The sequence below is a fragment of the Bufo bufo genome, chromosome 4, assembly GCF_905171765.1.
Source record: "Bufo bufo chromosome 4, aBufBuf1.1, whole genome shotgun sequence".
Taxonomy (NCBI): Eukaryota; Metazoa; Chordata; class Amphibia; order Anura; family Bufonidae; genus Bufo; species Bufo bufo.
Genome location: NC_053392.1, coordinates 503,448,922 through 503,464,758, shown reverse-complemented (window position 1 = coordinate 503,464,758; position 15,837 = coordinate 503,448,922). Strand labels below are relative to the sequence as shown.

The 15,837-nt window shown below is 45.6% G+C and overlaps 1 protein-coding gene across 1 annotated transcript in view; it reads right to left on the bottom strand.

Annotated features, from left to right (window-relative positions):
• LOC120998797 (two pore calcium channel protein 1-like) overlaps nucleotides 1-15,837 on the bottom strand; it is a 78,226-nt gene that overhangs the window by 55,060 nt on the left and 7,329 nt on the right. Inside the window, exon 2 of the mRNA XM_040429635.1 lies at nucleotides 5,133-5,215. Within this exon, the coding sequence (XP_040285569.1) occupies nucleotides 5,133-5,215 (83 nt within the window). The remainder of the gene's footprint in view (nucleotides 1-5,132; nucleotides 5,216-15,837) is intronic.

Here is a 15,837-nt window from a genome sequence, read left to right as displayed (position 1 = left end):
AAAGTACTGCTGGGGGCACTACTGGAGCATACTGGGAATCATATAACTACGGGGGGCTCTATAAGGGGGCAGTATAACTACTTGGGTGCTATAGGGGGTATTATACCCGGTGAGTATACTATAGGGCAGGCATGCTCAACCTGCGGCCCTCCAGCTGTTGTAAAACTACAACTCCCACAATGCCCTGCTGTAGTCTGATAGCTGTAGGCTGTTTGGGCATGCTGGGAGTTGTAGTTTTGCAACAGCTGGAGGGCCGCAGGTTGAGCATGCCTGCTATAGGGGGTATTATTACTACTGTGTTCACCATAGAGGCTCTTTATTACTACCGAGGAGCACTGTTGGGGGGCTTCAGGGACACTATGGGGGCATTATTATTAGTGAGAGGTCACAAGAGACACTGCAGCCAATGACTGGCCTCCGCACTGATGTGTGCCCAAGGGGCATTTGACCCAGAAGTGACATTCCACTTGGAGACGTGTTCCCACTCTAACACAGTCCATACCCTGGCCATAAGTAAATAAGTGGGGACCGGCAGACTGGTGGATGGAGTACTGGACCAGTTCAGAGAAGCCAAGTATGAATAATTCCTTCAGTAGGTACCACATGTTAGGGGCCTCATTAAATACACACAATATTTTCTGGTATTGAAATCTGTCATAGGGTCTCAATACCGGAAAAAAACGCTTCCGTTTTGTCTCTATTTATTGTCAATGGGGACAAAACGTAACTGAACAGAACGGAATGCTCCAAAATACATTCCGTTCCGTTCTCATACCGGAGAGCATGCTGCGGTTTCCTTTCCGTCCTGGGATGCGGAGCAAGACGGATCCGTCATAACCCACAATGCAAGTCAAAGGAGACTTTCAATGGAGTTCAATGACGGATCTGTCTTGGCTATAGAAGACGTAACACAACCGGATCCGTTCATAACGGATGCAGGCGGTTGTATTATCAGTAACGGAAGTGTTTTTGCTGAACCCTGCTGCATCCAGTAAAAACACTAGTGTGAACGTAGCCTGAGCAAGCAATTAAAAATGCCTCCTGGGCCTTCACTAATTTTCACTCTGAGGCACAGAACATGGACATCATCTACAGCACTTTGGAACTGTCTGCTGGGAGACACGGATGGTGGACGTGATAAAACAGATACATCCATAACGTCCTCAAAATAAATGTAACTTTTGTGAACTTAGTTATATAATGTCCAGAGATGACTGTGGACACAAAGATTGCATTAGAAATTCAGGTTCTGTTTCAGGATAATAATTGTGAGGCCAATTCATTATAAAATGCTGACTACATGATTTCCAAAAACAGCTTGCCCTTTCAGATCCAGTGTGTGCCAGAAAGGATTTTGTGGAGCCCCTGGAGTTCTGTAGAAGTCAGAGGAGGAGGGCAGCAGTACTACAGCCCAAAACATAGACATTAGAATATTTCCATCGATCTAGAAATAAGCATCATAATTATACTTTTTTATTGTTCATCATGTATTGTTATATTGCCAGTATGGTTTCTCTTCCCTATGTAGTCCAATCCAGTTTATATAGGTCAGGGTTTCTCAACCCGGTCCTCGGGACCCACCTACCGGTCATGTTTTCAGGATTTCCTTAGTATTGAGCAGGTGATATAATAATTAGTGTCCATGCATCAGGACTTACCACAGGTATTCATTCTGTGGGATATTCTCAAATCCTGACCGTGGGGTTGAGAAACCCTGATATAGGTAGTCCAAGTCCTAGTCAAAACAGGAGGAACAGGGGTGACCGCAACTAGATTGTGTATATGCTTTCTTGGCTACTGATGAAGGGGACAGGAACCCAAAACGCGTAGTCACTATTTAATCCACTAGTCCATCATATTGTCGGCATTTCTCTATATTAGGCTACTTTCACACTGGCGTTTCTGGTTCCACTTGCGAGATCCGTTTCAGGGTTCTCACAAGCGGCCCAAAACGTATCAGTTCAGCCCCAATGCATTCTGAATGGATAAGGATCCGCTCAGAATGCATCACTTTGGCTGCGTTTGGTCTCCGTTACGTTTTTTGACGGTCACTAAAACGCAGCCTGCAGCATTTTGGTGACCGTCTGACTATGCGGAGCCTAACGGATCCGTCCAGACTTACAATGTAAGTCAATGGTGACGGATCCGTTTTTCACTGACACAATATGGTGCAATTGAAAACGGATCCGTCCCCTGTTGACTTTCAATGTAAGTCAAGACAGATCCATTTTGACTTGAGACTTTTTTTTTAATGAATAATGCAAACGGATCCGTTATTAACGAATACAAGCGTTTGCATTATTCATGCGGATCCGTCTGTGCAGATACAAGACGGATCCGCACAAAACGCGAGTGTGAAAGTAGCCTAAAGTGTACAGGGCTGACATTTCAAGATTTACCAAGCGTTCTTTATTATCTCGGCAGCAGTAACTACCAAGCACCCAGAACCCGGACCAGAAGTGTATACAGAGAGCTCTACACACAAGTGGGACAGCCAGCCCAGCAACCTCACTGCGCATGCGTTGGACTCTCTGCACAGTACAGCTCTTAGTATACTGAGAGCCTTGGCGGCATACACATTGTGCCTACTAACTGCCTGCACTAGGAGTGGTGAGTTTTCTTGCTATTCAAAAAATGGGTGGGTGCTAATGTATTTTCTGGGGACCACTATTTTCACCATACCACGGCTACTTTGCTATTTGTTGGACATATCTATTGCACTCATTATCTACTATTTATACCTGTGCATATCATGGAACATATTCATTGTATACACTCTGGTCGTTTATAATTCATTTGACTAATTTTGGTAAATTGGCGCATAAGCTCATCTAAATGGTTGAACATTACCATGAGTGAGCCAGCCGTTTTATCTAATGGGACATTGCCGCAGGGCCAACAGCAAGTACTGTATATTACCTCTGGATTGGACTCAATAGGAATACCTTGATGTTAGCCATTGTATGCTTCTATATTATTTGTGATAGCTACCTTTATTTTATATTATAGATCTATGTAAGCATTTTGATTTGATCCGAGGGTACCAGAATCTTGCAGTGCAACCAGCATTTATGTCCCATTTTCTGATGGGGTGATCCACTTATTATTCGATTAGATAGATAAAGATATTCCCCATAAGCAAGCTATCAATGCACAGTGCCTTGAAAAAGTATTCATATCCCTTGAACTTTTCCAAAAAATTTTCAGGTTACAGCCACAAACTTTAGTGTATTTTATTGGGATTTTATGTGATAGACCAACACAAAGTAGCAAGTATGTGTGAAGTGAAAAGAAAATATGTGTTTTTTTAATTAAAAAAAACATGATATGTGTGGCATACATTTGTATTCAGCCCTCTTTACTCTGATACCTCTAAGTAAAATCCAGTGTGACCAACTGCCTTCAGAAGTCACTTAAGTAGTAAATAGAGTCTACCCGTGTGAACTAAATCTGTTCTGTGATGCCTCAGAGGTTTGTTAGAGAACATTAGTGATCAAACAGGATCATGAGAACCAAGGAACACACCAGACAGGTCAGGGATAAAGTTGTGGAGAAGTGTAAAGCAGGATTAGGTTATAATGAACAATTCATAGAGCACTCCATCCATCATCTGAAAATGGAAGGAGTATGGCAAAACTGGAAACCTACCAAGACATGGCCATCCACCTAAACTGACAGCCCAGGCAAGGTAAGCACTAAATAGAGAAGCAGCCAAAGAGGCCCATGGTCACTCTGGAGGAGATACAGAAATCCACAGCTCAGGTGGGAGAATCTGTCCACAGGACAACTATTAGAGTACTTTCACACTAGCGTTATTCTTTTCCGGCATAGAGTTCCAGCACAGGGGCTCAATACCGGAAAATAACTGATCAGTTATATCCCCATGCATTCTGAATGGAGAGTAATCCGTTCAGGATGCATTAGGATGTCTTCAGTTCAGTTATTTTGACTGTTCAGGACGGAGGTAATACCGCAGCATGCTACGGTTTTATCTCCGGCGAAAAAAAACGGAAGACTTGCCTGAATGCCGGATCTGACATTTTTCCCCATAGGAATGTATTAGTGCCGGATCCGGCATTCAAAATACCGGAAAGCCGGATCCGTCCTTCCGGTCTGCACATGCGCAGATCGGTAAAAATGTGAAAAACTATACAAGACGGATCCGTCTGTCCGCATGACAAGCGGAGAGACGGATCCGTTCTTGCAATGCATTTGTGAGACGGATCCGCATCCGGATGCGTCTCACAAATGCTTTCAGTCACATCCAGATCGGCGGATCCGGCGGGCAGTTCCGACGACGGAACTGCCTGCCGGATCACACTGCCGCAAGTGTGAAAATAGCCTTAGTCGTGTACTTCACAAATCTGGCCTTTATGGAACAGTGGCAAGAAGAAAGCCATTTTTTTAATCAAGCCATTAGAAGTCCCATTTGCAGTTTGCCACAAGCCATGTAGGGGACACAGCGAACGTGTGGAAGAAGGTGCTCTGGTCAGATGAGACCAAAATTGAACTTTTTGGCCTACATGCAAAACGCTATGTGTGGCGGAAAACTCACATTGCACATCACGCTGGACACACCATCCCCATCGTGAACCGCGGTGGTAGCAGCATCATGTTGTGGAGATGCTTTTCTTCCGCAGGGACAGGAAAGCTGGTCAGAGTTCATGGGTAGATGGATGGCGCTAAATACAGGGCAATTCTGGAGGAAAACCTGGAGGCTTTTCTGGAGGCTGCAAAAGACTTGAGATTGGGGCGGAGGTCCACCATGCCTCTAGATGTGCAAAGCTGGTAGAGACATGCCCCAAAAGACTTGCAGCTGTAATTGCAGCGAAAGGTGGTCTTACAAAGTATTGACTCGGGGGGCCTGAATACAAATACACACCACACTTTCCAGATTTTTATTTATTAAAACTTTCGAAAACCATGTATCATTTTCTTCTCACTCCATACATACTTGCTACTGTGTGTTGCTCTATCATATAAAATCCCAATAAAATACATTTATGTTTGCTGGTGTAAAATGAAAAATGTAAAAAGTTGAAGGGGTGTGAATACTATTTCAAGGCACTGTATGTGATGTTCATCTTTACAAAGGTTGAATCTCCTAGAAATGATATCATATCGATACTCACCTGACGGCTTCGGGTGAGGTCTCAAAGGGAATGTTTCTGTTATACTGAGCATCGTAAACATATGCAGCCGCCAGAAGTAATTTCTGAAAAAAAAAAAATAAATGACAGTGTAAGATAGTCTGTAAAAACTGCGGAAAGAGGGCATATGGTGTAGATTATAATAGGGTAAACGAAAAACAGCAGCATGCTGTGCGGCGTGGTAAAAAGGCATGACAGCAATCACAATTGTGACTTGGTTCCAAAACCTAGGGAGGGGGAGGGGGGGGGGGGGAACACAGGCCTACACTTAGGCATCTTTCACACAACCGTTTTTTCCGTTCCGTATACGGAACCATTCATTTCAATGGTTCCGCAAAAAAATAAAAATGTACTCCGTAGGCATTCCGTTTCCGTATCTCCGGTTTTCCGTTCCGTTGAAAGATAGAACATGTCCTAATATTGCCCGCAAATCACGTTCCGTGGCTCCATTCAAGTCAATGGGTCCGCAAAAAAAAAAAAAAGCTGAACACATACGGAACTGCATCCGTATGTCTTCTGTATCAGTTCCATTTTTGCGAAACCATCTATTGAAAGCTTTATGCCCAGCCCAATTTTTTCTATGTAATTACTGTACACTGTATATGCCATACGGAAAAACTGAACGGAAAAACAGAAACACAACCGAAACAAAAAAACGGAACAATGGATTCGTGAAAAACGGACCGCAAAACACTGAAAAAGCCATACAGTCGTGTGAAAGCCCTTTAAATTTAGGGCTAAATTCTTCTCCACTCCCCTGAGGAATGACTAGTGGCTGGAACCCCAGGGGATCAGCATTGAATGGGTGACCAGGTTCTTTCTAACTGTTGGACCGACTCAATATTGCATGTGCAGTGCAAAGAAGCAGGAGGTATCTGCAAATGGTTTGTTCTTTAACCCCTTAATGACCGGGCCATTTTGACATGTGTCACTTTATGCGGTAATAACTTTGGATCGCTTTTACTTATCCAAGCCATTCCGAGAATGTTTTCTTGTGACACATTGTACTTCATGTTAGTGGTAAATTTGAGTCAATATGTTTCACCTTTATTTATAAAATAAAATTAAAATTGACCGAAAAGTTGTAAAAATGTGTAATTTTCAAAATTTTAATTTCTCTGCTTTTAAGGTAGATAGTGATACCTCACAAAATACTTATTACTTTACATTTCCCATATACGTCTACTTTATGTTGGTATTATTTTGAATATGTCTTTTTTTTTTTTTTAGGACATTAGAAGGCTTAGAATTTTAGAAGCAATTCTTAAATAAAAAAATAAAAAATCCAAAACCCACTTTTTTAAAGAACCACTTCAGTTATGAAGTCACTTTGTGGGGCTTACATAGTAGAAACCACCCAAAAATGACCCCATTTTAGAAACTATACCCCTCAAGTTTTTCAAAACTGATGTTACAAACTTTGTTAACCCTTTAGGTGCTCCACAAGAATTAAAGTAAAATGGAGATTTTAATCAATGTTTCCTGTAACACAGCAAGGGTTAACAGCCAAACTAAACTCAATATATATTACCCTGATTCTGCAGTTTACAGAAACACCCCATATGTGGTTGTCAACTGCTGTACGGGCGCATGGCAGAGCTTAGAACAGATGGAGCACAATATGGCTTTTGGAGGGCAGATTTCACTGGAATAATTTTCAGGCTCTGTGTCGCTCGTGAGGTACCCCACAGTGGAAACCCCCAAAAAGTGTCCCCATTTTGGAAACTACACTCCCCAACAAATTTTTCAAGGGATATAGTGAGCACTTTGGCCCAATATGCTTTTCATAGAATTTAGAAACCCTTGGCTGTGAAAAAGAGAAATTACATATTTTACTGGATAATGTCACTTTAGGCCCAAGTTTTTCATTGTCACAAGGGGTAACAGGAGGAAGTCACCCCAAAATCTGTTACCCATTTTCTCCTGATTGTGGCAACACCCCATATGTGGTTGTCGACTGCTGTATGGGCGCACGGTAGAGCTTAGAACAGATGGAGCACGACCGGCGATTTAAAGCTGCAACAGCGCAAGTATGTTTCCTTTCTATGTACAGTGTCTGGCAGAATGCCGCTGAAAGTTTGGGCGGGTGTCCTTTTGTGGTTTAGTGCCCTACAATGGGGCTAAACCGCAAGCAGGTCAACGGCATTCAAATAAATAAAAAAACAACGGCAGAAACCGTGACAGTTTCTGCTGTGTGAATAGGCCTTAACACTGTCTAGTCTAGGTTTATAGGATTACTACATCTGCCCCATCCATAAGTATCATAAAAGCAACACTCGCATGCAACTGTATTTCTATAAATTAGAGCTACAGTATCACAAACAAAAAGACTGGGGGTCATTTATTGTAGCATTACAAGCACAGAAAAGTCACAAATTTTGCCACATTGACAAAATGTGCAACTTTTTAGCTTTTTTTCAACACACTCACCACTTTTCCAAAAAGTGGGTTGGAGGAAGAGAGTAGAGGATGGAACCTCTGCGTCCCGACTCATTCAGAAAACTGGAGCACATTACAGCAGAAATCTACTTCAGCTCCGGGCGGGAGGAGATTTTTCTAAAGCACAGGCAAGAGAAGGTGTGACAAACTTATTATGAGGATTGCACCTCTTAAAAAACTGGTCGGCTCTACTCTTGAGACGATTTAGTACACTTTCCTTTTTGGCGGTGAAACAGACAATAGCAGCGGCTTGGAAGAAATCGTCCCTGGACTTTTCCGCAGTCAAGAGTGGGCTGAACTTCTACATGATAAATGAGAAACTAACTGCGACCACCATGGAGCGGCATGACCAGTTCCTGGAGATTTGGACACCCTGGTTTGAATATTCTCTTCAGGATCGTTCTCGTACTTCCCATCTCTCTATTTACGGCTCGGTTTCTCGTGGGTCCTGTGGTGTCTGGTTTGGGCTCGCCCTTCCTCTCATTTCTGTCACTGGTTACCCAAGTTCCCTGGTCAAAGTCCACAAGCAGGAGTGGAGCCCCTGCTTCTGTATACTTAAGGGGTTCTCCGGGCTTTTAATATTGATGACCTATCCTAGGTCATTAATATTAAAAGCCCGGAGAACCCCTTTAATGTGCCGCCACACATAGAAGCTGCTTAATGGCTGCTGCACTGCAGGGAGTTATCACTTCGGTCATGACTAATCTGCGCTACCCAGCTGCTTTGTGCCACATCGCCGCCGCTCAGCCTTTATGCGTGAAAGAACCCTAAGACCCCTTTCACACGATCGAGAATTCCGCGCTGGTGCAATGCGTGATGCGAACATATTGCGCCCGCATGGAATCCAGAATCATGAAATTCAGGATTACTTACCGGTAATCGTTTTTCCATGAGCCCATGACAGCACCCTTGAGAGAACGCCTCCTTCATCAGGACAGGAAACAGGAACGCTTGAGGAGAGCTCATAAGGAGCCTCAGTTAATATGCGAGAACTTGTCCTAAAAAAAATGTATATTTATACTTTTATCTCTATATATATATTTACATGAGTATTTCAAGGATATGAAACAAAAAAAAAAATATAGGGCGGGAATAAATCCCGGGTGCTGTCATGGGCTCATGGAAAAACGACTACCGGTAAGTAATCCTGAATTTCCCCTACGCCCACGACAGCACCCTTGAGAGACGACTAGAATAGAACTAGCTTAGGGGGGACAGGACTACCGCCTGCAATACTTTCCTACCGAAGGAAAGACGATCATTAGAGTCTAAATCTAACTTGTAGTGACGAAAAAAGGTACTTGGAGACTTCCATGTGGCAGCCCTACAGATCTGCTCTAAAGATGCATTAGCCCTTTCTGCCCATGAAACTGAAACGTATCTGGTTGAATGAGCACCGAAGCCTAAAGGGGAAATCCTGCCCTGCTGAAGAATAGGCCAAAACAATAGCCCCTACTATCCACCTGGCTATAGTCCTAGATATAACCATACTACCACTATTTTTTCCCCCAAATTGTACAAACAGCCTAGGGGATTTCCTCCACTGACTGGCGACATTCAGGTAATGTGACAGGCATCTTTTGGCTCTAGACAATGCAGTTTCTTTTCTTTCTCATTTTTAGGGGATTGACACAAAGATGGGAGAACAATATCTTGGGACCTATGAAAGAGAGAGACCACTTTAGGCAGAAACGCTTGGTCCGGTTTAATAAGCACCCTATCCTCCAAGATGTTAGTATAGGGAGGGGAAGCTGAAAAGGCAGAAATCTCCTCCACCCTTCTGGCTGAGGTGATGGCCACCAAGAAGGCAGTTTTAAAAGATAATATTATAATGGGTAAATCCTGTAGTGGTTCAAAAGGAGGCTCCATTAACCTAGACAGGACTAGATTCAGATCCCACGGGGGAACAGACGATCTGACTACAGGCTTAATCCTACTAATTGCCCTAAAAAACCTCCTAATCCAAGGATGATTGGCAATTGGGCAATCAAAAAAGGCACTCAAAGCAGAGACTTATACCTTAAGGGTTCTAAGCATAAGGTTTTTATTGAGGCCTTCTTGAAGGAAATCCAGAACCTTAGGCATAGCGGGAGGACTCAAAGGATCAACGGGAGTCCCCAAAAATCTTAAGAAAGTCTTCCATACTCTAAGATAATCAGTTGGGGTTACCTCCTTACGACAGGATAATAGGGTGGAAATGACCTCTTTGGATAAACCTCTACGTTCTAATATTTCCCCCTCAAATGCCAAGCTGCCAAGTGAAGGTTCTTTACTTCTGGATGATAGACAGGTCCCTGGAATAACAGATCGTGCCTGTCCGGAAGAATCCAAGGATTCGTCAGGGATAGGATTCTTAGCCAAGAGAACCAGGTCCTTCTCTGGCCAGAAGGGTGCAATTAAAATGAGCCTCGCCTGTTCCTGTCTCAGCTTCTGCAATACCCTTGGAAGAAGTCCCAGAGGAGGAAAGGCATACAGAAGTTGATCCGGCCAAGGAAGGGAGAAGGAGTCTATCCCTGATGGAGAGTCTCTTGGATTCAGGGAAAAGAAGAGACTGCATTTTCTGTTTTGCTTGGTTGTGAAAAGGTCTATCTGAGGATGACCCCAAAGGTGAACTATCTGGTTGAAGACCTCTTGATTCAGGCACCATTCTGCTTGATCTAAATGGTTTCTGCTTAGGTAATCTGCGACTTTGTTTTTTTGTTCCTTTCAGGTGTACTGCTTTGATAAAAAGAATGAAAGGAATGATTAAATAGAAAATTTCTGTGGTTAAGGACATGAGACGCTCTGATCCTGTCCTTCCTTGTCTGTTTAGGTAGGAGACCACCGTAGCATTGTCCGACAATATCTTTACTCCTATTCCCTTTAACTTGGGCAGAAAATCTTTTAAGGCTAGCAGCAACTCTCTTAGTTCTCTGACATTTTGGGAATCTTGGCTTTCTGATAGACACAAAACCCCCTGCAACACCCCCCACTGGCAGAATGCCCCCCAACTGGCTGGACTGGCATCCGTGGTTATGGTTACTTGTTCTTGCAGAATCCAGGGGAAGCCCCGAGACAGATTTGAAGGCTGTAGCCACCAGTTGAAGGACTATATCACCTGTGGGGTGAGAGGGAGAGGGGTGTCCAGCGGGGACAATGATCCTTGCCATTCTTTTAGGATCTGCCACTGAAGCGTCCTGGAGCGAAACAGGGACCAACCTGCTGCCGGAATTGTGGAGGTCATTCTGCCAAGAACTGCCATCCCTTGCCTGATAGTTCGATTTTTTGAAGCCATCAAGACTCGCACGTCTTCTCTTAAAGGGGTTCTGCAGTTTGTTTAAACTGATGATCTATCCTCTGGATAGATCATCAGCATCTGATCGGCGGGGGTCTGACACACGGGACCCCCACCGATCAGCTGTTCGAGAAGGCAGCAGCGCTCCAGCAGCGCCGCGGCCTTCTCACTGTTTACTGTTTTTATTAAAGTGTACAGAGCTTAGCCACGCCCAGGCCAGTTGATACTAGTCGTGATGTCACTGGGCCAGCGGTAAACAGTAGGAAGGCCGCAGCGCTGCTGGAGCGCCACTGCCTTCTCAAACAGCTGATCGGCGGGGGTTCCGGGTGTCGGACCCCCGCCAATCAGATGCTGATGATCTATCCAGAGCATAGATCATCAGTTAAAACAAACTGCAGAACCCCTTTAATCTGTCTATTTTGTGCTGAGGGAGGATGCACAGTAGATTTACTGAATCTATGATAAAACCTAGAAAGACACATTGTTGGGAAGGGTTTAGGTTGGATTTTTCTCAGTTTATCTGCCATCCGCCTTCTGAGCTGAAATCGCCGCCCTCCCTTTCATTCGATCCGCCTACCTCAGATGACTAACCTTCCTTGTGCCCAGCCACGCCCGCCTGTGAAGGAGCCCAGCACCGCCTATGTCTCCTCCTTTCATCAACGATAGATAGCCGTAATCTCGCGATGCGCGAGCTCGCGCATGCGCAGTGCCGGTATAGTGTTCCTTCGCCTGTGCTGGCATCAGCCTCAGGGAAAGCTCGCGCATTGCGAGATTACGGCTATCGTTGATGAAAGGAGGAGACATAGGTGGTGCTGGGCTCCTTCACAGGTGGACGTGGCTGGGCACGGCTGGGCACAAGGAAGGTTAGTCACCTGAGGTAGGCGGATCGAATGAAAGGGAGGGCGGCGATTTCAGCTGAGAAGGCGGCGCTGGCCACCTAAACAAGATGGCTGCAGCCGGGCACCTTTCACCATGAGACGTCCCCTTGGACACATTTTTAAGTGATTGACAGGTGATATAAACCTCTTTTTTCTGAATATAGAGCCACAGGGGCATTTGATAAACTCACTTTAGGATTCAGTGTTTTACAAGGGACATCGCCATATGTTTAGCTTATAGGGCTCATTTCTGATGACAGAAACCCTTTAAGTCTTTCAGAATTATGATCATTCTGAAGGAACCGTCCGGCTTGGGTACAAGACAAAGGGAAGAATAAAAACCTGTTCCTTTTTCTGAGTCTGAGACAGGAACTAGGACATTTTTCTTTACAAGAGAAGAGAAAACACTTCCTCTTTTAGAGCTAGGTTTTTTCCTGAATTTTGAGTTAAACTTTCCGGAGGGGGAGAGATAAACTCTAGACGAAAACAGTCTTTCACTGTACCATTTATCCAGGGGCTTGCAGAAATTTTTCCCCAAGCCCGAGAAAAAAAGAGATAGTCTTCCCCCCACAGGACAGTAACCGTCATTGTTGACTATACTTGGGGCCTGAAGAGGACTGGGAATTAAAGAGGAAACCTAGTCTATCCCTTCTACCCTTGTTATCTCTCCACCTGTTTTGCATTTTATTTGATTTATCGAAACTTCAATTATTTTTCCGAAAAAACTGCCGCTTCCTAGGTGGATTAGACACGGGAAACCCCTTCTTACTATCAGAGTTTTTTTTACAAGAGTTCATCCAGATCTGAACCAAACAGAAATTCACCCTGATATGGGATAGAACACAGTATGTTTTTTTGAACTTGTGTCCCCAGACCATCCTTTCAGCCAAATCACTCTTCTCGCTGAATTTGAAAGAGCGGCGGATCTGGCATTTAATCTTAATGCATCAGCTGATACATCTGAAATAAAGTCGACCGCTTTAAGTATAGTGGGAAAAAAAATTAGGAGCTGATCCCTAGAGGTCTTATTCTGAATGTGGGATTCTAAATCCTGAAGCCACAATTTCAAAGATTTGGCAGTGGAGGTAGTGGCTATATTAGGCTTAAAGGCCTGAGTAGAGGCCTCCCAAACTTTTTTAAGATATAGCTCAGCCCTTCTATTCATCGGGTCTTTTAAGGAGCCAAGATCCTCAAAAGGCAAAGCAGATCTTTTTGAGATTTTCACAATAGGGGCATCTAGTTTAGGAGACCGGTCCCAACAGGATGACTCGCCTTCATCAAAGGGATATTTTCTTTTTACACTTCTGGGAATAAAAAACTTTTTATCAGTTTTTTTTCCATTCTTTCGGAATTAAAGGTTTTAAATTCTCGTTTAAAGGAAAGAGTCTAGATCTTTTGTGACCCAGATCTCCAAACATTATATCTTGAATGGACTTTTGTTCTTTGGATTCATCCACCTTCATCTGGGTTCTAATAGCCTTGAGTAAGGAATCTGTATCCTCAGTGGGGAATAAAGGTCTACCCGAGGAAATTTCATCCGAGGAAGAGCTTGAACTATCTAGGATTTCTCCTTGCTCACTTTCCTTGGAAGATTCACTATCAGAAATTATATTAGAATGACCTTGTTTGCCCGCGGATGAGGGAGGTAGGCACTTCTTAACCTCTTCAGGACATAGGGCGTACCGGTACGCCCTGATGTGCTGGTACTTAAGGACACAGGGCGTACGGGTACGTCCTGTGTATTTCCGATCACCCCCGCCCGGCGGGCGGTGATTGAAACCCGGTGCCTGCTCAAATCACCTTGGCTAAATGAGCGGGGGGTCCCGTGACCCCCCCCCCCCCCCCCGCGTCAGCGATCGCCGCAAACCGCAGGTCAATTCAGACCTGCGGTTTGCGGCTTTACCTGCGGTTTTCGGCTGCTGGTGGCGGTGCCATCAGGTCCCCATGCGACTGTAGGGGGGACCCGATGGCATGGAAGGCAGAGCGATGCCTAAGGAAGTCAGAGCGCTGCCTTCCGGTGACGAGCCTGTGAGATCCAGCCCCCCCCAGGCCGGAAGCTGTATGAGTTATACACACAGTATTACTCATACAGCCAATGCATTCCAATACAGAAGTATTGGAATGCATTGTAAAGGCTTAGACCCCCAAAAGTTCAAGTCCCAAAGTGGGAGAAAAAATAAAGTGAAAAAAAAGTTGAAAAAATAAAGTCCCCCCCCCCCCCCAAAAAAAAGTTTCAAGTAAAAATAAACAAAAATGTAAATTTTCCCCAAATAAAGTTAAAAAAAAAAATGGTAAAAATTAGGGGGGGGGGGGGGGGAATGGCACTGTTACCTGGGGGATCTGTGGATGGCACTGTTACAGGGGGGGGGGGGGGGGATCTGTGGATGGCTCTGTTATATATGTGCCCCACCCCATAACAGTGCCATCCATATCACATGACCTAACCCCTCAGATGAACACCGTAAAAAATAAAAAATAAAAACTGTGCTAAATAAACCATTTTCTTGTCACCTTACATCACAAAAAAGTACAACAGCAAACGATCAAAAAGGCGTTTGCCCACAAAAATCTGTGGATGACTGACACTGTTACGGGTGGGATCTGTGTCGGGCACTGTTACAGGGGGGATCTGTGTCGGGCACTGTTACAGGGGGGATCTGTGTCGGGCACTGTTACAGGGGGGATCTGTGTCGGGCACTGTTACAGGGGGGATCTGTGTCGGGCACTGTTACAGGGGGGGATCTGTGTCGAGCACTGTTACAGGGGGGGATCTGTGGATGGCACTGTTACAGGGGGGGGATCTGTGGATGGCACTGTTACAGGGGGGGGATCTGTGGATGGCACTGTTACAGGGGGGGGATCTGTGGATGGCACTGTTACAGGGGGGGATCTGTGGATGGCACTGTTACAGGGGGGGATCTGTGGATGGCACTGTTACAGGGGGGGGATCTGTGGATGGCACTGTTACAGGGGGGGATCTGTGGATGGCACTGTTACAGGGGGGGATCTGTGGATGGCACTGTTACAGGGGGGGATCTGTGGATGGCACTGTTACAGGGGGGGATCTGTGGATGGCACTGTTACAGGGGGGGGGGGGGATCTGTGGATGGCACTGTTACAGGGGGGGGGGGATCTGTGGATGGCACTGTTACAGGGGGGGGGATCTGTGGATGGCACTGTTACAGGGGGGGGGGGTCTGGGGGTGGCACTGTTACAGGGGGGGGGATCTGTGGATGGCACTGTTACAGGGGGGGGGGATCTGTGGATGGCACTGTTACAGGGGGGGGGATCTGTGGATGGCACTGTTACAGGGGGGGGGGATCTGTGGATGGCACTGTTACAGGGGGGGGGGATCTGTGGATGGCACTGTTACAGGGGGGGGGGATCTGTGGATGGCACTGTTACAGGGGGGGGGATCTGTGGATGGCACTGTTACAGGGGGGGGGGATCTGTGGATGGCACTGTTACAGGGGGGGGGGTCTGTGGATGGCACTGTTACAGGGGGGATCTGTGGATGGCACTGTTACAGGGGGGGATCTGTGGATGGCACTGTTACAGGGGGGGGGGGATCTGTGGATGGCACTGTTACAGGGGGGATCTGTGGATGGCACTGTTACAGGGGGGGGGGGATCTGTGGATGGCACTGTTACAGGGGGGGATCTGTGGATGGCACTGTTACAGGGGGGGGATCTGTGGATGGCACTGTTACAGGGGGGGGATCTGTGGATGGCACTGTTACAGGGGGGGGGGGGGATCTGTGGATGGCACTGTTACGGGGGGGGGGGGGGTCTGTGGATGGCACTGTTACGGGGGGGGGGGGATCTGTGGATGGCTCTGTTATATATGTGCCATCCACAGACCCCCCACCCCATAACAGTGCCATCCACAGACTCCCACCCCTTAACTGTGCCACAGATCGGATCCGTTTGCATTACCATGAACAAAAAAATAATATTTTTTTTTTTTTTTCATGATAATGCAAACGGATCCGTTTTGACTTTACATTGAAAGTCAATGGGGGACGGATCCGTTTGAAAACTGAGCCATATTGTGTCAACTTCAAACGGATCCGTCCCCATTGACTTCCATTGTAAGT